We start from the raw sequence: 22,041 nt of genomic DNA, 5'->3' as shown, positions 1-22,041 counted from the left end.
TTGTTGAATAAATAGTGTGTCTGAAAGATTTCACTCAACCAGAACCTTCAAGTAGCTGAGATGGCAGAGCCCAATGTCTTCTCTGCTAGTCCAGTCCAGAAGCTACCCAGAACCAGCCTCAGCAAGAAACAAAAACCACTGCAGAGACAGAAACCCACTCACACACCCACGTGTTTTCCCTCAGATTTCAACGCCTATAGAAATCCCATTGCGACCCAGAGCAGTGCAGCTCAAACTCAATGGACCAGCTTATGGGAAAGAACAAGATGCATTCCTCAGTCCGCATCTTATTCTCTGGAGGAGATGAACTTTGTAAGCAGGATTCCAGGGGGAGGAACCACAGTGCAACAGCAAGCTGATGACTTTGACCTTGGAACGCATGGGAAGAAATTCCCATATTTCTCTGCCTCTAGTTATACCACCGTGAGCACAGTTATTTCACTTCTCTGAGCCTCCATTCCTTAAAGCACCACCCACTGGTGAATTACCAATATCAAAAGACACAATGATTATCGAAGCAGCTATCAGATGCCCAGCTCTGTGTACATGACATGCAATATTTCATTTCATCTGGACAACAGCTCCAGGAAGTAGGTCCCCACATTGTTCTCTTTTTACAGGTGTGGAAACTAAGGCTCACAGATTAAGCAACTTGCCCCAAATTACACAGCTAGTGAGAGGTAACACTAATATTAAAACAGACTTGCGTGATGCTAAGATGGAACTTCATTCATGACTTCCTAGGTCCGCACTTCTGAAAGCAGTAGCCACCAGCCATGTGAACTTTTAAATGTAACTAAACTTAAAAAAAAAAAAAAAGTCCATTTCCTAGTGGCATTAGCAATAGTCCCAGGGCTCACTAGCCACCAAATCGAACCACCTATCTTGGATAGTGCAGATAAAGAACACCATTGTGGAAGTTCTATTGGACCACACTGGGCTGGTGCTTCTCTGAAATATAGAGGCTGACTTGTAGGAGGCACTAATGCATGTGAGGCTTAACGATGTCCGGATAGAACTGGGGTGGTTCCTCAGCATGAACCCATGCAGGCAGCTCACAGGGGTTGATTCAGGTTGTGGAGAAGTTGAAGATCACGCAATTAGGGGATCTACTTTAAGCAGAATAATAAAAGTCACAGTACAACTGTGGGAAAAGGGCTTCAGAAGGGGTCACTACTAATAAAGTGCCTGAATAGCCAGCTCTGGTTGTTTCCTAGTCACTTGTTTCTAGGATCAGACTTGCATGAGGGTCACCAGGCTGTGGTCATTAACACATCACCACGGTGTGGGGTCCCGGTCGGCTTTCTGCTGGAATGGCAGACAATGCTCTTCCGTCTTCTCTCGCCCAGGGAGGTGTACCAAACACCTCCCTGGGCGAGAATGTCCTTGGATCCTTGTCAGTTATGGACAAGTTTCCATGCGGCCATGGAGAATGTGTGGGACTCCCCTCAGTTTTCCCCATTCCTCTGCCCTGCCCTTACACCTGGGTTTTCGTATCCTGTCACTCTCCCTTCCCTCACTATGTTTTATTTTTCAATGATTTTTTTAAAAGATTGAGTCAAAATTCACATAGCATAAAATTAACCATTTTAAAGGGAACAATTCAGTGGCATTTGGTGCTTTACCATAATTTGCAACCTCCACCCCTTTCTAGTTCCAAAATGTTTCCATTCGTCCTGAAAGGAAACCGGGTACCTATTAGTAGTCCCTCCCCCTACTCCTCTGTCCCTGCAACCAGTAACAAGCTTTCTGTCCCTATGAAGTTACCTATCTGGACATTTCATATCAATGGATTCAGATAATATGTAACCTTTTGTGTCTGGCTCCTTGCACTCAGCACACTGTTGTTTTGTGTTTTGTTTTGTGTTTTGTTTGCTTGTATTTTTTTGGGGGGGGTGGGGTCAGCCACCTTGTATCATGGATCAGTACGCCATTCCTGTTTATGGCTGGATAGTATCCCATTGAACTAATAAGAACACGTTTGTCTATCTGTTCACCAGCTCATGGGCTCCCTCACCTCCCGAGGGGCTGAAATGACCAGAAGTGGGAGGAGTCTATATTAGGGGAGGATGTCAGTGCCAAACTGTCTCCACAACCATCGTTCTAGAAAGGCTGACCGGGCACCTCTCAGAAAGTTGGCTGGCACCCAGCAGTCACCTTCATGCTATTTCTTTCCGTTCTTATTAAAGTTTTCTCACCAATATTATCTGAACTGATTATCTGAAGTGTGATTTCTATAATGGTTAATAGTTCTTTAAAGGAAAACATTGATTTAAAGGTTTGATTTTTAAAAGTGTGAAATATGTTGGCTTAAACAGGTTTTAAAAATACCTGTTGTGCCCAATGTGCACTGTGAATTTTAAAGGAGCAATTATAGTTTCTGAGGTTTCCCAAATTTTCATTGGTACCCCAATGATTCCAGCATTTTGTGTAAGTGTATTTAGGGGCATCTCTCAGTCCTTATGTTTCCCAGAGTTTGAAAAAGCTATTCCATTTTAATATTTATATAATTTTTAGGTCCATGTAATTGTGGGGGGAGGAGTCCACACACAGTAGAGATTGGTGCTTCTACAAGGCTTAAAATAGGTATATTTAGAATCACAAGTTAAATATCTTAAATGCATTTAAATGTCAATTATTTCTGAATTAATCCTTAAGCTATATAAAATGTCATGAGTTTAAATTGCAGTTGAATGATAACAACTCATAACACACTATCCATTTTAAAAATACTGAATCCTTCAGCTCTTCAAAGCAAGCAAGTTTGAGGATCTCAAATGCAGAGAGTTGTAAGAAAAGTGTCTTTGAGAAATGCAAACTCCAGCATATTCTCAGTAGCCTATACAATAAGAGAGGAACATGCTACTTATCTATTACGTCTTGAGGCATAATGACCAACCTTGAACCAACCAGATCACACATCTGCAGGAGGGTGGGGCATGGAACTACAAGTGGGTGGCAGAGAGCTACAGGAGGAGGCAGGGCAGCGAGCTATGAGGGGAGGGGCGAGGGAGCTACAGGAGGGCAGGGCAGCAGGCAGAGAGCTACATGAGAGTGGCTGTGACCTACTGGCACATGGATTCGTGCGCAGGGCTACAAATATATATTCTGCTTAAGTGTGCCGTATAGTTGGAAATTGTGTTCTGAATTATATCTACATAATTTTCAATAAAAGTAAACTTGCAGTAAATTATCTAGATCATAAGGTACCAAAGACAAATGGCCTTTGCTGGAATTAGTTTTCCCTCAGGAGTAAGGAAATGGAATTTGTCTTCTGCCAAAACAAAACAAAACAAAACAAAATTAAAAAAGCAACACACAAAACACCACACAATAAAAAATGAGCATGGGTGAGCCCTGCTAGAATCACATTACTGGTGTTTCTCATAATTAAGGGGGGACTCCAGACACGAGGAGCCCTGACAGGCTGAGGCCCTGCTGACAGGAAGTCTGGTGGGGAGGCCAAGACCTGGTTCGAGGGCAGGTTCCCACCCTTGAGCACAGAGCTCCCAGCAGCCCCTCAGGAAGGCTTACTATTCTCATCTACACCAGGGTTTCTTGGCAGCGGCACTATTAGCATTTAGGGTTGGATGGTTCTTTGTGGTGTGGCTGTCCTATGAATTGTGGGCTGTTTAAGAGCATCCCTGGCCTTGCCTGCCCTACTAGTCTACTGGGGCTAACTCGCCCCTCATTGAGAGCTGCTGGTTTACAGTGAGCAAAGCTGGCATTTACATGACTATTTACATGACATGTGACACAGCCAGGGCATGAGGCTCCGGCGGGGGAAGCGGTGTTTGTCTCTTTCATCTACCAGCTATGTAACCAGCTGCATTTCTACACATTAAAATGCACAAAACAATCTCTGCCCTCAAACCACTCACGCCTGGAGCAGGGTGCTGGCATGCTAGTGGGCACTTACATTTGAAGACATTGCCCAGGAAATACGTGTGTGATCGGAGCCTGACACAGTCAGTGTGTAGTCGGGTGTGGCTGCTGCTGTTTGTGTACTAGTAAGTTGCACTGGGGCAGGAACCTGGAGTTGGAGCTGTCTGGGTCAAGTGCCTCAGTGCTTTCCTCTAAAGTGAAGACGAGTTCAAGGTCAGGGCCAGGAGTGCTGGTGCCTGCCGAGAGGCAAACACTACTCCATTCCATTCAGTCCCCTGTCTCTCAGGATGAGGGCCGCAGAACAGGTCACTATTTGCGGCTCACTTCATGCTAAGTGATGTATCCGCAGAAGCTATGAGTCTGAGACCACTCAAACACAAATGAAAATCAAGTGTCCAACCATTCTCTGATTCTTACTTGGTCTAAAGAAAATGATGATGGCACTTAAGTGAAAGAGGCCTGGATGTCTGTGCTCTGGTAGAAAGACACATGAGAGAGATGGCATACTGCCTCCAGCCCTTGAGAGAGCCGCTGAGGGTCCGCTGAGGGTAACTGCTCTCTCTTAACTATCACCCTATTGCAGCCAGCAGAAGAGGGAAGCGCCTAGCCAACCTGCTAGCTATGCCATCACCCCAGGTTCTAGGGGTGCCTCATCTGGGGCCAGAGATTAAGACCACCTGTGATTTACCTGTGACCTTGCATAACTACTCTGTGCCTACATCTTCTTCTATAGAAGGTGGTGTGGTGATAGGTAGAGTAATGGCTCCCAAAGATGTCTACATCCTAACGCCTAGAACCTGTGAATACTTTAGGTCCCAGGCAAAAAGAAATCAACGTTTCAGGTAGAATTAAGGTTCTAATCAGCAGATATTTTAATAATGGGATTATCCTGGGTTATCCAGGTGAGTCCCATGTAATCATAGAGTCCGTAAAAGTTAGGGAGAGGGGTGTGTGGAGGAAGAACCAGCACAGCACGATGTCAGTGTCTGTCTGTGCCAGCATCACTTCTGGCTTTGAAGACAGAATGAGACCCAGCACAGCACGGGGGTGGCTCTATATGCCGGAAAAGGCCTCCAGAAGGAATCAGCCCTCCCTGTTGATGCTTGGATTTTAGCCCAGGGCGGCCTGCACTTGACTTCTGACCTCCGGAACTGTGAGACAACAAATTTGTGTTGTTTTAAGCCACGCGTTTGTGATAATTTGCTATGGCAGAAATAGGGAACTATAATAGAGGAACCTAACTCATTGAGTCAATGTAAGAACTAGTGAGATACCGTTTATACGGGCTGAGCAAAGCCCACAAAGCATCACCATTATGTTTTGTTATTGTATTACTCAGTGTCAGAGTCAGGTGTAGCCCCAGGCAGCTCAGGCCTGCAGTCAGCTTGCTGAGCATTGCTCTGAAGGGGGAAATGCCAGGGAAAGGAAAGGACAATAAATTTCACTTTGTAAGCTACACCTGCAAAGTCATTCGCCCTTTGCAAAGCCTTTGTGAACCTCTGTTCCCTTTAAGCGGTGTGCAGATGAACTTCGGAATGTGCTCACAGCCAGCCTCCCTGACAATGCCCTGGAGAGGCTGTTCCTGAATGCAGTGAGCTCACCTCTGGGCCTGATGGCCTGGCCATCATATAAAGGAGACGCACATTTAGCCTCTCCTCTGAAATCTCCATAAAAGGGAAATTTATACGATTCCTTTTGGGACTATGATCTCAAAAACTCTCAAAATCAGTTTATCAATTCCCGAGGGATGTGAAGGCCTATCAAGTCCAGAGGTCTGCACACTTTTCCTGTCAAGTGGCAGAGAGTAAATACTTCTGCCTCTGAGGGCCATCCCCTGTTGCAGCTCTCCAACCCTGCTGGTCTAGTGTGCAGAGTTCATGATGAGGCCCTGCATTAAAAAGTCAAAAGGAATAGGAAATGCATTCATAATTAATTGTGAAACGCCAGTCACCCAGTTTCCTGAGCTTTTGCGAGCAGCTGGCCAAGACCTCCACTGCAGACTTACCACCTTTACCCGTGCTCCCACCAGAGTTAATGGCCAAGAGAATGTGCTCCCCAAGCCAGTAGGGTGTGACCCACTTCCAAAGAGCACAGAGCTCTCCTCCTGACTTACTGTCAAAGGCAGCCATCCTGGGCCCATTAATCCCTTTGAGAAGATGAGCCCTCACTTAAAGAGGTGCATTCTCTCGGTGGGCTTCCACTCAGCCTGCCTCAGGGTGCCTGGTCTGGCACATGGAAAAAGGTTCAGTTTGGCCCGTTGCAGGCAGGGAATGAGCATCCACAAGCAAGAAGACACAATTAAGTCCTATTCACAGTCCTCTCTAGCAAGGCACCAGAAAAGATGGCCTTTGCTTAAAAGAGCCCATTATGCAAACATCTGAACTTTGAGAAGAAAACATAATAATATGGGGACGATCTTTTGGCACCAAATGCCTTACTGCGAGAAAAAGATAAGCTTTCCTCATAATAAACTTCTTAAAACAGATGCCAATCCAACGAATCAACAGCTAACAGCTCTGGCCAACTGTGTTTAATAAATAATTTTGAGATAGCCCACTGATAAACCCTTAAAGAAAGAGCTAAAAGCTTGGAATTTTAAAAGAAAATGTTCATTTTGCCTGTAGATTGAGCCTCTTTCCCTGCCCACCCCTGATAGGGGTTCAGAATGAAAGGTTTGAAAGGTTTCCTGGTTATTCTGTCCAGGAGGCACTTTAAGACTGAGCTTGGGGAAGGCAGACCTTTATCTTTTTTCTCTTTCCCTCAGTGCCTGGCAGGCAGTGGGGTCTCAACAAATGAATACATTTTTGAATTAATTTCTATTCCATGGCAATTTGAATGTTATTGTTGATGTGCTCAAACAAATCTTATCTTCCTGAAATGCAAATTGAATGCCATTCCTTTGCTGAAAACCTTCCCAGGCTTCCTTAGAATAAAGTCCAAGCTCCTTTCCCTAACCCTACAAGGCGTGGTAGTGCCTGGCCCCCTAATTTTTCACCTTTCCCCAAAGTACATTGTATATCTCCACTGTGAGTTTGGATTCACCTCCCGTGGCTTTCTTGGCAAGAATGGGATTTATCTGATATGTGCCACTCTGGCTTTCAAGACTCAGAGACAAGACTCCCTACCTTGACCTCAGTTGTCTGCTGGGAAAGGCTGTATAAAACCCAAATCTGATCACATCATTCTTCAGCCTAAAATCCTGTAAGGGTATCATGTCTGCGCTCATTGCTTAGCACATGTGTCCAGTTTCCTCGCTGGTGGAATTCACTTCCTGTCTCCTGCAGGAGCCCCACTCAGCCACTTCTCAGGGTTGTCTCAGGCTCCTTGGTCTGTGCCTCCTCCCCAGAACCCTCCAGCCCCAGCCACCTCCCTCTCACATGGTGAACTCTTCCTCCTCTTCCTCCTCCTCCTCCTCCTCCTCCTCCTCCTCTTCCTCCACCTCCCTAGAACTCTGCTGCCCAATCCACCTCCCTGTTACAGGGTGAACTCCTCCTCATTCCTGAGCGCTTGCTTTGATGCCTCATCCTCTGGAAGGCTGCTTCTGGCCCTGTCCTGCCTCTTGGGGGTGCAGCTGTCTTCTCACAAATCCTTGTCCCCAGCGAGGTCATGAACTTTACAAGGACAGGGACAATATCTTTTGCTGTGGTGCCCCAGAAATAAGCACAGACCTTTTGTCTATTTAAGCTAGACAAGTGTTTGAGAAAATAAGTCACACCGTATTTTCAGATCCTCAGAGGCCAGGCCTGTGTAGCACGGCACCTGGGTCTGTCCTGTGCTCACTGGAGGACACTGAGCAACACTTCTGGCTCTGACCCACTAGATGCTGGTAGAACCATCTCCCCAGTGTGACAATCCAAAATGTCTCCAGACATTGCCAGATGTCCCCTGGAAGGCACATTGCCCCACTGACAAGCCCTGATGTCAGGGGTTTCGAGAGGGAAGAGACAGCATTCCTGTCCTCAGACTTCCCATCAGGTCTACTTCCAAATGTCATCATTCAGCAAGGCCTGCCTGGACCACGCAGCCCCTCCTGTCACTCTGTATTCAATCTGGTGGTTGACTAAATCCCACTTGATAGGGTTGATGGGTGTGTGCTGACCCTGAAGTGTATGGCTCCTTTGGTAGCCCCAAGTTGTCTCTGTAAGAGTGGTCCCTCAGTTCCCTTAGCTGGTAAAGTGTGTGCTCCTCCATGCTTTTCTATCTATCCTGGAACTTTGCATACAGATTCTCCCTGTTTCAAATTTACAGAGATGAAGCGATCTGCTCTGATTAAACATTAAGCAGTGGGCTGGCCAGACTGAGATGGATGACCCATCCTCAGCAGCTCCCTAGCCTCAGATGAGGAAAGTGGTCCATTTGTTTTCATATCCCACCACAGGGCCTCAGGCTTGACCTGCTCAAGAGGAGTTCAGTGCCCATTAGGGCAGTATTCCTCAGGTACCTAGTGGGAGGGCCAAGGCTGACCTGGTCCATGTCAGCTTCTCCATGCCTTGTCTAGGCCACTCAGAGAGCTTCCCCATGGTGACCCACCCTAGTTACCAAACCTTCTCTTGCCAAAGTGCTGCAGGCATCTCTGGATGGGGACGGGGCTCGCTTTCCAACAGCATCATCCTTTGGCACTTCACCTCACCGCCCTAGTGCTTGAACCTAGAATCTTACCAGGTCTTTGGTGATTGGTTTAATGAGCTTCTGATCCTCACATCCAATTATACTTATTATCTCATAAATTTTTTTTCCATTATTTTCTGACCTCAAACCCCAGAGTGTCAACCCCACAAGAGGAGGAGGAACAGAATCTTTCTATCTTTGCTTTTGCACCCCTCTCCTTCTGGTCTATGCCCCAAACAAACTCCTCCTTCCCTTCCCTGCTCTTTTCTTACCAAGTGAAAAAAAATCTTGATGCCTATTGATAAGTACAAATAGATGAGGAGTGAGTGCTGGGGGTTAGGATCTGTGCTTGCAGGATCTGGTCCCAGAGGGTTTGGCCATAATTCCCATTATTACAAGATAGCAAAAATATCAGCAATGTATTTTCAGTAGTTATTTGTAAATTCAGAGGGTTAGATACATGCATCTAAAAGGTCTTGCAGTTCTGATGTATTGTGATTCTTCAGCACCTTGGAGAAAAAAATTCCACCAATCATTTGGGGGAAAAAACAAAAAACTGCCACGATGAAGCAGATTGATTTGGTTGTAGTAAGAGCACTAAAGCAAAAATAAAGGGAAAGCTGACCATCATGCATTTTTGTTCACTTCATGAGGTCCAGTCTGTGGGCAGGTGCCTTGGATGCAAGACCCAGCACCAGGAAGACAAAGTCGAGGGAGGGACACAGGTTCTTCCACCTGCCAACATTCAAGTTAAACCTCTTGTAAGCTAATGACGTTTTGAAAAATATGTCACCATCAACCTGAGTGAGGAAGCAGCTTTGCTTAGTGGACCAAATAAATAATCAGCCAGGAGCACCTCGGCGACGCTGCTGAACTTTATGCCTCAGTTTTACCAGCTGCACCTGGCAGATAAGGCCGGGCTGCTAACTGCAGTGCTGGCAAATGTGGGGAACCCACGTGGAAAGAGAGTGATGGAGATGCTCGGGGGCACTGGGGTGGGGAGAGGCTGCAGCCAAACCCTGAATTATTGTTTTCTGAAGACAGTTTGTTCATTTGCTTATCAAATTCTGTTTCTCCACATTTCAATTTTTAAGAGCTTGTGTCAATAGAGACATTGGAAAGTAGTTTACTTCAGACATTTGCTTAGATTCAAGCAGTTGATTGAGGGGAAATAAGATCTTTGATTTCTATTAAGTGTTAGAAACTCCTATGTGTATTAGGTTGATGTGTCCCCATTCCCAGCTATGAATAAATTGCACAGATGGGTTCTATTAACTCATGGTTCTCAGACTTGGCTTCACAGCGGAAACACCTGGAGAGTTTCAGAAACATGCGGATGCCTGGTCCCACTCCAAGACTCTCTAAATTAAGGTATGGAGAGCAAGTTGGCCATCCGGGGCTTTAAAATACCCCAGATGATTTCATCATGCAGCTAAGTTTGAGAACCATAAATAACTTACTTATAATATAACTAGAGACCCAGTGCATGAAATTCATGCATGGGTAGGGTCCCTAAGCCTGGCTAGTGATCAGGACAGATCAGGTTCCTCCTCCTTCCCTTGCCACCCGCACACCACCACCAAATGGTTCCCTCTCCCCACCCCCCACTCCCCCACCCCACCACCTCTTTGCCTCCTCTTTCCCTTGCTCCCTCAGTGCCCCTCCACAGTTGCTGGTTGCCCACCATGTTCCACACACCCCACCCTGATGGTCAGCGCACATCATAGCAAGTGATTGAACTCTTGTTCTCCAGGTCAAACTCCCAGGGGACACTGCATATTAGCCTTTTATATAGAGAGATAAGGCAGAATCTAATCTAATAAGGTGGAAGAGGGTTCTCCTATCCCCAGGCCAGCCTCCTTCTCTCAGGGACCCAGCCCCTTGTACCAGCTCAGATCTTCTGAAGACACTTTTATCTTCAGCCTAAAAGCTTGGTTTCTGAGAAGTCAGCAAATAGTCACTGGCATTCAAAAGTCATTCAAAGTCTAGACAGGAAGGAGCAAAGCAGCCAGGGACAAAGGTGCCTGGCTCTCAGGAGCCATTAACGAAACAAAAACAAAGACAGTTTTGAAGAAATGGATTGGACGCGGAGGGCTTTCAAATGGTGTAAGGAACACATTTGGGCTGTAATGGAATCGGTTCAAAGGCTACTCTCACTGAGGCACATTATTGAATCAAGCTGGCTGAAGTGATATTAACACTTAAGAGCCTGTTTTAGACCCAGGGTTCTCAAATGTCAGGGAGCATCGGAACCATCTGGAAGACTTGTGAACACCCAGAAGGGGGGCCTGAGTTTCTTACATAGCAGGTCACACGGTTAGCTGTTAGTAGCACCTACATACAGTAATTTACATGTTGCACGTGGACAATGATGTCATCACCTTGATGGAGCTGTGCTGGGGATGCCCCCAGCCCTTGCAGTAGGGATAAGCTGCATCCTCTAGCCTGGTTTCTCCCTGGCCATCTTCCTTAGTTGGTATTCTTGGTGGTAGTCAACAAAATCCTCTCAACTAATGTACAAAGAAAAGGAGTTGTGAAAGGGTACAGGTAGCTTATAGAATTGGCAGAAGGACCCCCAAACCTGGCTCATGAGTAACAGAACCAGAAACAATGGTGCTACAGGAACAACCCAGCCATACATGACACTGTTCTGGTGCAGGGTCCCTAGCCTCAGCATTATTGACACTTTGGGCTGCGTAATTCTGTGGTAGGGGGTCTGGCCTGTATGTTGCATGGTGTTTAGAAGCACAACTGGCCTCTAGATGCAAATAGCATCCCCATTTCAGTATTGGCAATAAAAGCATCTCTAGATATTGCCATTTGTTCCACAGGGCACTTACTAACCACAGTGGCACAGGAGATGACACGGCCATCTCACCCTCATTTTAAAGCTGGGAACACAGAGGCTGAGAATTGAGAAACTTGCCAGTGTTAGGGCAAACCACAAAACGACCGATATTCACCTTTTTTTTTTCCCACTTATAAAAATGGCAATTTCATAGGTTTTTCTGATGGGAGAGTCAAGATTCTAACCTCAGTAGGTCGAATTTCAAAGCCTGATCTTTATCCAAAGTTCTGTGTCCCCTCCCAGTCAGGGCTCTTTCCTGGGCCATGTGTGTTATTACCTAATGGGACCAAGATATGATTGGAAATTAAGATCACAGGTGTGAAGCCACTGCTCTCAGGTGGCTATGCCTATCACTGAGAGCCTCTCAAAGTGAAATTGTACTGGTGACATGGTGGTGCAGGTGATAACAACACCCACCCCAGACCCCTTACGGGCTCAGTGAGAATATATCACATGAGCTTTCCTGCTGACATCTTACATGAGCTTGGAGATGGAATGGGGAGACATGAGGTAGCAGCTCTGCTTTGGGGATCAGAGGCTCTGTAAAGCAAGGTGTCAGAGACACCCAGTCCTCTGGACAGCCAAGGCAGGGTTGCCACCACCCATTTCTGCCTGTCATAGGAGCAGAGTCAATGGAAGGGGGCAGAGTCAATGGAAGGGTGTCTCTAGAACAGTGATTCTCAGCTGGGCCATTGTGCAACTAAGGAAGATGGCCAGAGGGGAGACCAGGCCAGAGGATGGAGAGGATGCAGCTTATCCCTACTGCAATGGCTGGGGGCATCCCAAGCACAGCTCCATCAAGGTAATGCCATCATTGTCCATGTGCAACATAGAAATTATTGTATCTAGGTTAGTCACCCAAGTAACTCTCTAATCAGGATAAATCTGCATCTCCCAATTGTCTTACAATTCCTAACATTATGGTTCATGTATTTCTGCACGACAGCAGCATTTTTCACCTTGATTGTATTTTCTGCCTAATTGTCTTAGAGCCACATATGGGTTAGAATTAGGGCAGAGTCATATGAATGAAAAAACACACAACAACACAGGAGCAATAATACCCTTTGTCTGCCAGGTGTAACACTCTTAACTATAAAGTCGAAACTTGTGAAAAAAAAAAAAAAAAAAAAAAAAAAAAAAAAAGCTCAAATGAGAGCAAACTGTATCTCAGAAAATGTGAACAAATATTCAGAAGGAGGCAATGAAACCCTGCTCTTGTTCTGAAGCCAAGAACACAGGTGGCTCCAGTTACCAGTTCTGTAATTGAGAATGATAACAGAATCAAGCTCATTTTATGAACATTAAATGAGGTGATCATTAGGTATTCAGCATGGAGCCTTGGCACATTGTAAATGTTCAATAAATGTTAACACCAACATTAATAACAATAATGTATCTTGGGAACCACTTTGGCCCTCAGCTAACGTAGTGGCCAAGACAAGATAATAAACCATTTCATAGGCTTATGCATGTATAACTCTTAAGAGATCTTGGGCACTTAATAGGTGCTCAATAAATGTTATTTTTCCCTCTCTCTTTAAGATCTCCTTTCTTCTCCCACCCAATTCTAACAATCCCAGCTCTCTATATGTCTATCCCCTTGGATAACAGCTCGGGGTGAAGGTCTCCTGCCCTTGACCCTTGCCCACTCCCAGGCTCTGCTTCCAGATCACCTCTTGCCCCCTACTGAACCCAGCCAGATCTTCTGCCACCTGCCTAGCAGACTGTCCCTCATCCCACTGCTGTCCTCCCATCTAGATAAATTTGCAGGCAACAGATTATAGTCACAGTATGAGGGAATCATTACCACCTGCTAATATTTTTATAGAATTTCATAAACTTGGTCATTCATGAATCCCTTACAGTACTTTATTCCAATGAAGAGTTCACAAATCACTCAAATGCTGGCAAAATGCATAATAATGAGTAATATTTCAGGAGGCTTTGCATTAACATGTCAGCTTCCAATACTGCGAGAGCTAAATTATTTTGCCAGGTGCCACTTCAGGTCAGAAGCTTGGAAAGCCCTTTGGGGAGCCTGGTGGGGAGAGGGGGCAGGTGGCATTCAGTCATGGAAAAGAATGGTATTTGAAAAGAAATAGATCACTTAGCCAGTGAACCCCTCTTCCCAGCCCCAGTAAGTGGAGGTCCTGGGAAAGAGGCCTGGGAATTTGCAGAGTTTAGTTGAGGGTAGAATAAGAAGTGTTTCTTAGTGACAGAAAATGCAGGGCGTCAGAGGTGGAGAGAAAAGGACATGGATCCCAGACTCAATACACACCAGCTGGGAGACCTTGAAAAAGTTATTTAACAGTTACTTGCTTATCCATAAAATGGGGTTACCATCTACTTCTTAAGTCTCTTGTGGGAAATGGATCAAATAAGAGAACATGTATGAAGTATTTAGCGCAGTATCAGCCATGCAGTGTTCAATGAACAGCAGCTTTCATGAGGATACACGAGGGGGCCTAGGACAAATTTATCCCAGATTACTTCTCCCTGTGCAGTTCCCTCGGCTTAGTTCAGACACTTTCTTGTTGGAGTTGGGTCCTGTTAACACAATCGCGAGACCTTGTGTGTGAGCAGCATTTTACTTTAAAAATAAGCAACATTGGAGCAATTAGAATGGCAACCTATTGGCCCACATGCTCTCTGCTTGTTAAACTTGCAAGAGCGGAAACTAAAATGTAGAAATTCAATTCAGTTCTTTGAAGAAGCATGTTTGCTACCAACCATAATGACTGCCACGCACATGATGGATCTCACTGTACCACTAAGATAGTAAATTATTTCTAAACAGGCACTTGGAATGGACCAGAATTGCAGTATTTTTATGCTCAAAGTATATTAACAAGAGAGTAATGTGGTTCTCATTAAATCTAGAAACAGGAGAACCAAGCACAGAGCAATAGAGGACTTTCAGCAGCAAGGACCTGAGAAAACAGAACAAAGACTGAATAAAGAGTGAGAGGTGGGGAGTGTGGCATTGGAACTGGGCTCTTGTGAGGTTAGGGAGGAGTGGCTCAGGACCAGCTGCAGTGTGGCCATCCACACCCTGGTGCTCTTGCACCAAGCACCAGCGGCCTCCACTGGGCAGGTGTGGCTCTGCAACAGGTAAACAAGCCACACAATGAGCAAGGCCCGGCTTCCTGGCCTATGGCCTGCACATACTGAGGAAAAATTTAAATCGGTGCATTTTGAAACAAAGCCTAGGCACTAAAATGAAAGCCACAGGGCGGCAGGAAACCTGGGTGTCTGGTTTCCCAGCATATTCTGCCACCACCTTGGAGGGTGCTCCTCACCTTATAGATACTCGATAAAATGTAAGGAGAATAAATGGATCAATCAGTATATTATGAAACTATAAAAAAAAAACAAAAAACACAAAACAACAACAAAAAACAACAATCCAAAACCCTCCATTACTCAAGGAAAGTCCATACATGAGAAAGGCAGACTGGGCTACTACTCAGAGTCCTTGGAGGTTTCCTTTACTTTCTTTTGCTTTTCACAGACAGCATTAGCCTCTTACTCATCTAATAAGATTAAACAGTGCTTACTATATTTCTAGTACTGTTCTCAATGCTACCATTAACATCTTATGAGATCAGTGTTATTATTCCCATTTTACAGATGAGAAAGTTGAGGCAGACACCCTGTCCTTGTTCCTACAGCTAGTCCACAACAGCCATGATTTGAATGCAGCCAGTGTGGCTGCATGCAAAATTGTATTTTTAACTGCTATGATATTATATGGCTTCACTTTAATGAAGAATATGAGAAGTTCCAAGCTTGTGATTAGGCTCCATTTTGCCAGTTGATTAACAATTACTAGTTAAAATGAAAAATTTCATCTTTTATCATCCTTAGAGGTGCTAGTACTATCCCCACTTTATGGATGAGAGACACAAGATCAGAGAGGATAAGTGGATTGTCCAAGATCACACAGCTCAGTAAGCAGCCATGCTGAGACTTGAGCAACAATATTCTGTCCCCAAGGCCCTTGTTATTAATCACTATTATCACCTAGATATTGCTTAGATAAAAATAAAATCACCTAAGTTTAAAAAAGTGCTGTGGCTTTTATTCAATCCTCTCCCCACGCCTTTGTGAACATTAGAAAGAGGAGGCCTTCTCCTGTAGACACGCCCATACTGCAGTGCAGCTCTTGGTTAGTGAGCCACGGGCTGGGTCAGGCCTTTCTCATTCCTCAGCCATCCCGTTGTGCAGTGTAATCCCTGCACAGGCACAGCTGACAGCCACACATTCAGCACTGTGAAGGACAGAGGAATGGGACCCGCCATGATTCAGAAATTCTCCTTACAGAAGTCTTTAACTGACATCTTTTGCATTATCCAAGCTAAGTACTTTCTCATCACTCCCTAACAACCCTTGAGTGTTGGCGTTGGAGTTCTTTTCCCTGCCCTGTGACTGCCCCACAGGGACTCCTTCACTGTCTGTGGAGACCAAGGTCATGGCCCCCTAAGGAGATGTCCACACTGACGTGGGCCCTGGCCTACCGTGCCCAGGAGCCTCTCTCTGAGTGTGGAAGGACTCGCAAAAGGGGGGCTTTAATTTTTAAAACACTTTCCCACCAACATCAGACAGTCATGGATGCATCCAAACTCTTGCTCTGCTCTTCAAATAACTCCTGTGGTTGCACCCCCAAACGACATCTTTCAGCTTCTCATTCACCAATTCTCATCCTTGGCAACAAGCCTTTCCCACTTCCTCTGGTTCACACTCGGCCTAGTTCGGGCTATTCCCAACAAGATCCTTTTTTTTTTTTTTTTTTTTTTTAAATATATTTTATTGATTTTTCACAGAGAGGAAGGGAGAGGGATAGAGAGCTAGAAACATCGGTGAGAGAGATACATCGACCAGCTGCCTTTTGCACACCCCCTACCGGGGATGTTCCCGCAACCAATGTACATGTCCTTGACCGGAATCGAACCTGGGACCTTTCAGTCTGCAGACCGACGCTCTATCTACTGAGCCAAACTGGGTTCGGCCCAACAAGATCTTTATTGCTTACCTTGTACCCCTTTAATCCACAGGGAGCTCTTGCAATCCAGTTTCATCTTAGGAATTTATCTCTGATACTTAAAAAAGGGCCCACCAATGCTATGATGTTTGGCTTATGTCAGGATAGAAGATAGTAGATGTCAACCTTCTCATGGTTGAAAGCTGGAAACTGACATTCAAAACTTGTGGAACTTAACTAAAGCATTAAAAATTCCAGGAAAAAAAAAAAACTAATAAGAGCAGCTATGACTTATTGCTATGATCTTGGCTAAATATTTACAAAATAATGTTATTTTATCTTCTACAGTCCTTAGAGGTGACAGTACTCTCCTCTTTGGATGAGAATGAAAATATCGAAATGGGGAATGCGTTGCTCGAGATCACACAGCTCAGTCAACAGACAGATGCGTACCTCAGAGCTCTTAATCATCATCCCTAGGTTACAAAATTATAACCTTTACTGTCTCCTTAGTTCATTGTGTCTGCCAATTAATGGATATTCCCGTTGTAGGCAGGGGGAGAGAAGGGGGCATCTCTCCTGCCTGCTGCTGGCTGGTCCTGCAGCAGTTGGACACCAGAACTATCGGGTCACCTCTGGGTACTCTCAAGGCCAGTGAACTGGGAATCCTGAGGATACCAATATTTAGTTGCTATAACATCAGATTTCCCTGAGGTGTACACTAGGACACATTGACCACCCTTTGGAGGTCTGTGACAGATGAACTGCAGACACTGGCAGCATCTGCTCTTTGGCAAAGCCTTTGAGAGGGAGATCTGGGAGGTACCCTCCTCCTCCCTGGATCCGGGACCCTCGAGCACATAGCTGGGCATGAGTTTGCTGGAGGGTGGGACTCCACAAACTCCTTTCATGCCACCATATTTGTCCAGCACTTAAATAACTCTAGTGCCTTCACACTAACTTCTCACTGAAACTCACATCAATCTGGTTGAATAGGTAGGCACATGTTATGTGTAATTTATGGCTGGGATCCTGAGGATCAGCGCTTACACAATCTCCTCAAGCTCAACAGCTCATGATGACAGATCAGGCTAGACACAGGATACCTGCTTCCCAGACATAACACTGGGCTTTCCAATGCAATGTCTCGGCACCCATGTCTGCAGAGAAGGGAGAATACAGATTTTCTATTGATGGGAGATTGAGATGCTCTATCTGTTGTTTTGGACAAGAAAACTGAAGATGCCAAATATGGTGCTAGTAATTGGCCACCACTTCCTGATCCCTGACCCCTAACTCGGGAAACGTATTGATGGGCAGTGTAGACCAAACACAAATGTTGGCTGGGCCTTGCCTCCACTGAGCCTGCTTTCTGCTCAGTGCTGTGCCCATGGAAGGCTGTTCCTGAAAACCGCCAGGTATTTTATCTCATTGCTCAGAGATGAGCTTCCTACTCTCAGAGGTTTGGGGCCATAACAGGCTATGAGCACAGAATGCTCTGGGATGTGGTGGAGAAGGGGTGGCATTGACCTCCAGCCTATATGAGATGTCCTGCTCACCCAAATAACTGGGTGTAACCACGTTGGTCTCTGTGCACTGAATGGGTATCAACTTCTGAAACCATCCTTTCACAGACAGCTTTTTATCCTCTCTACAAAAGTAATTTAAGTAAATTATAGAAAAAAAAATAGAAAACTGGAAGGAAAAATCAGTAACACCCGAAGGCAACCACTAATACTTCAATTTTTCTTGTGTCACACGACTTCCCAAATGCACATCCGCCATTGTCGGTACCAGTACAAATACTTGATCTCTAATGAGGATGCCTTATGTGTTTGTGTGTCTGTATCCATTGGATGTCTTGAATCTTTCCCATATAAGTAAAACTTCTTCAAAAATATTTAAAATGGTTATATACAAATTCCTTGCAAAATGGTGCCTAATTTAACTACCCTATTGTTAAATATTTAGCACTTGATTCCATGTACGAGTCATGCTGGGCTATAACATCAGTGTATAAAGGTCTAACTAAATTTCTCCTGATTTCCTTAGGATGGATTCCTAGAAGTTAAATGATCAGGTCCAGGGGTTTGTACCTTTTATTGCTCGAGAAAGCCAAAGCTGCACTAAGAGTTCTGACCTCCCATGAGGTCCCCTCATGACCCCTCTTCTTGCTTTCCAGTGCCCCAAATCTTATGCAGGACTGGGGGCTCCATTGATGTCAGATTGGGGCTCCCACTGTTGCCCTATTGGGGTTCATCACCACTTAGATCCCACAGAAACACACTTAAAGTCGCACAGCCCTGGCCTGATGAAGCCCAGGCATAAGGAGCTCTGGGGGAAACAACCGATCATTGACAACCACAGCTCTTCATGCAGGATGGGCACTTGAGGGGCACTTACCTGATAAGTAGCAATCGCTTCTCTGTCCAAGGTCCGTGTCACAGAGACACTGCCCGTGTTCTCATTGATTCTGAAAATCCCTTTAGGCTCTTGATCCACTCCCTTTCCAGTGAGCCGGAACTTGGACCCTTCCGGTCTGTCACTATCGACTACCTGGTCAGGGAGACAGAGTGACATTTAAGACTCTGGCGCAGAAAGAGCGCATTACAAACACACCTCAGTGACCCAGCCACTAATCACAGGCACAACACATAGGTGCCTGGTGAACAAAGGAGTAAAGCAGCATCACCAAAAATAGCATCACTGCTTAACACTTTTCATCCTAACATGCAAATCTTTTCGGTGACACATACTGATGGGTATAGGAGGAAAATAACTCCAGCAAGTTTAAGGTTGGACATTTATATTACCTTTAACTCCCAAGGAACATACTTTTTTTACCCTGCAAGCAAGACCAAATAGGTGATGGGAAAAACAATGGCAGGAGATGACATTTGTTTGACAATCCTGACCTGGGCAGGCCTCAATTGAGGTACTAGGTATTTACATATGTCTTTACCCGCTCCATTGGTTCTACAAGGTACTAGGCACAGTGCTGAGCAAGCATTTTACGCACATTTTTAAAAACCTCACAACAATGCTGGGGTCAGGGTCATTATTATTCGCACTCAATAGATGGAACCATGGAGACACAGAGATTAAGTAAGCTGACCATGGTTATGGCTATTAGAGATGAAAGTGGGATTCAAAACCTGGCTTCCATGTCTCTAGAAACATTGCCATGAAACACTGTCATTTCTGAACTTGCTTTAAGTTAACCCCCTACAGGTTGTTAGCCTAGCTTTGGCACTTGAAGAATAAATTCAGAAGATAAAGATGGAAGAAGGTATTTCCAGGCAGAGAGATCAGGACAGTCAGAGCAGCAGGCAGGTAAGAGAGAGGCTAGCGAATTTCAAAAGCTATGTCATTACGTGTGTGGTTTGAGTAGAGGTGAGGTTAAGAGGTAATTAGGAACCAAATTATATTTTATTTTCTTTTTTTAATATATATTTTATTGATTTTTTACAGAGAGGAAGAGAGAGGGATAGAGAGCCAGAAACATTGATGAGAGAGAATCATTTATTAGCTGCCTCTTGCACAACCCCCACTGAGGATGTGCCCACCACCAAGGTACATGCCCTTAACGGGAATCGAACCCAGGACCTTTCAGTCCGCAAGCTGACTCTCTATCCATTGAGCCAAACCGGTTTCGGCTATATTTTCTTTTCTTTATGGCATTTGAAGGTGTCCAACTAGAGAGATAATTATTACTTGGAAAAATCAGTTCTAGTTTGCCCAAGTATTCATCTCTTATTTCATGTCACTTTTTCATCAATATTTGCAAGTATAACAATAATTTAAGTCAGGAGAACAATAGACATTTGGAACATACATATAAAGGAAAGCTTCATACTGATCCAGGTGCAATCAATTTACAAATGAACAGGCACCTATTGGAACTTAGTCAACTGTGCCTGGAGGGTTTGGGTGAAATGTACCTTATATGGAATCAGCCTCCCTCCCACCAGACCAGTTCTGTGGCCACCAAGCCTGCAATTCCATTGGGTACCACCAGGTGGAAGTGGTGCCTAAGGCAGCGTGACCCCCCCATGGCAAAGTTCCTCTGCCATGACAGTTGAGTTCTATCTATATGGCAATGCGGTGTTTTCCTTATTTTAAAATATTCTTTATTAAAATACACTGAGAGTTTTGATCTGACACCAATGACATCTGTTTGCATTTTAAGATAACAAAAAATGCCCAAACCAAGACTAAAGGTAAAGTATGATGAAAATAATTCTGATGAAAAGAATTATATTAGTCATTGCTTGGTTTGATTTAATATAACTGGCATTCTCCCCCAAATCTACTCCCTATTGCTTAGAAGCTCCATGGAGTCAACAGTCACAGCATATTGGGCTCACCACTGGATCTCAGGGCCTGGCTCTGTGCCTGGAATATAGCAGGAACCAAGGCCAACATCTGTTTAATGAAGAGCACCACTGTTCAGACAAACATATGTCCCAGTCCTAGCTCCGCCAATGATCCACCGTGTAACCTTGGACATCATACTTTGTCTTTTGATTTCCTCATCTTATTCTCCAGGTTGATGGGGATTTGATTGGATAGTGTGTGCAAAGTACAGATCTAAGCACATGGAAGGGGCTCTATAAATAGTAGCTAATGACTGCAATACTGATAGCAACAATCATAACATTATGCTATTGTTAGTAATGGGTAAGATCACACCTCCAGGCATTAAAATCATCTTAGCCATAATATTTTATGAAAAACCCTAAGGGGACAAATTTCCTCTTCACAAACCTAACTGACTTGAAAAAAAGAAGGAGCAGCTGAGCTAACACACTCTTCTTTGTCATCTCAGTGTTTACTGTCTCTCCCATCTGGGTCTTACCACTCAGCCCAAATGTGGTTAACACCTTTTTCTCTGGCTCCCCTAAGCACACCTGGGCGGCCAGTCCTCTCCAAAAGGCTGCATTACCCAGGACAACCTAATGGGAAGTAAACAACGGACACCTGCAAGCTCTGGAGCTGCCCTGCTTCCCAAGAATGGACTCCTGGCCCCACATATCCACTAGGCATGGCCCATGGTGTGCACCTGCCAGGGGCAGCCTGCTCATTCTGTTCTCCTTTCCTGACCCTTCCCTGCTCTGCAAAGGTTAGGGAAGGGTCAGCATCCCACACCTTTTGGTAGAAATAAGATGGTAGATGGTCCTGAAAGCTCTCTTGGGGCAAATATTGCCACCCTCCCATTTCTCCACCTGCCACCCAGCACAGAGACTGAATTCTCTACTCAGAAATTATCTTGGGGCAGCTTTTCTCCTGCTGTTAAGTCCAGGTTATTTTCTTGCTCACAGAGGGCTTGACCCACTTGACCTTCTAGAAGTAGGGTCTTGCAGAGAAGACTTTGTTTAATTAGCACTGGCTGCTCGATTTAAATGACTCATTCCTACCCTAACCAGTTTGGCTCAGTGGATAGAGCATTGGCCTGTGGACTCAAGGGTCCCAGTTTCAATTCCAGTCAAGGGCATGTACCTTGGTTGCAGTGGGGTGTGTGCAGGAGGCAGCTGATCGCTGTTTCTCTCTCATTCATGTTTCTGACTCTTTATCCCTCTCCCTTCCTCTCTGTAAAAATTCAATAAAATATATTTTAAAAAATAAAAATAAATGACTTATTCCCCAGGAAAGGAGCAAGTCCCCACTGTAAGCACCTCTGTTATGTACCATGCATCTTCTCTCTCAGTAATCTTGT

At 45.0% G+C, this 22,041-nt stretch overlaps 1 protein-coding gene across 2 annotated transcripts in view; it reads right to left on the bottom strand.

Annotated features, from left to right (window-relative positions):
- The window catches only part of CDH13 (cadherin 13), a 998,364-nt gene that overhangs the window by 458,059 nt on the left and 518,264 nt on the right, over window positions 1-22,041 (bottom strand). For both annotated transcript variants that reach the window (XM_084905563.1, XM_084905564.1), the window contains exon 5: window positions 18,729-18,881. In XM_084905563.1, the coding sequence (XP_084761689.1) occupies window positions 18,729-18,881 (153 nt within the window). The remainder of the gene's footprint in view (window positions 1-18,728; window positions 18,882-22,041) is intronic.

This window comes from Pipistrellus hanaki (genome assembly GCF_964339955.1).
Source record: "Pipistrellus hanaki genome assembly, chromosome: 15".
Taxonomy (NCBI): Eukaryota; Metazoa; Chordata; class Mammalia; order Chiroptera; family Vespertilionidae; genus Pipistrellus; species Pipistrellus hanaki.
This window is presented reverse-complemented; position numbering and strand designations above follow the sequence as displayed.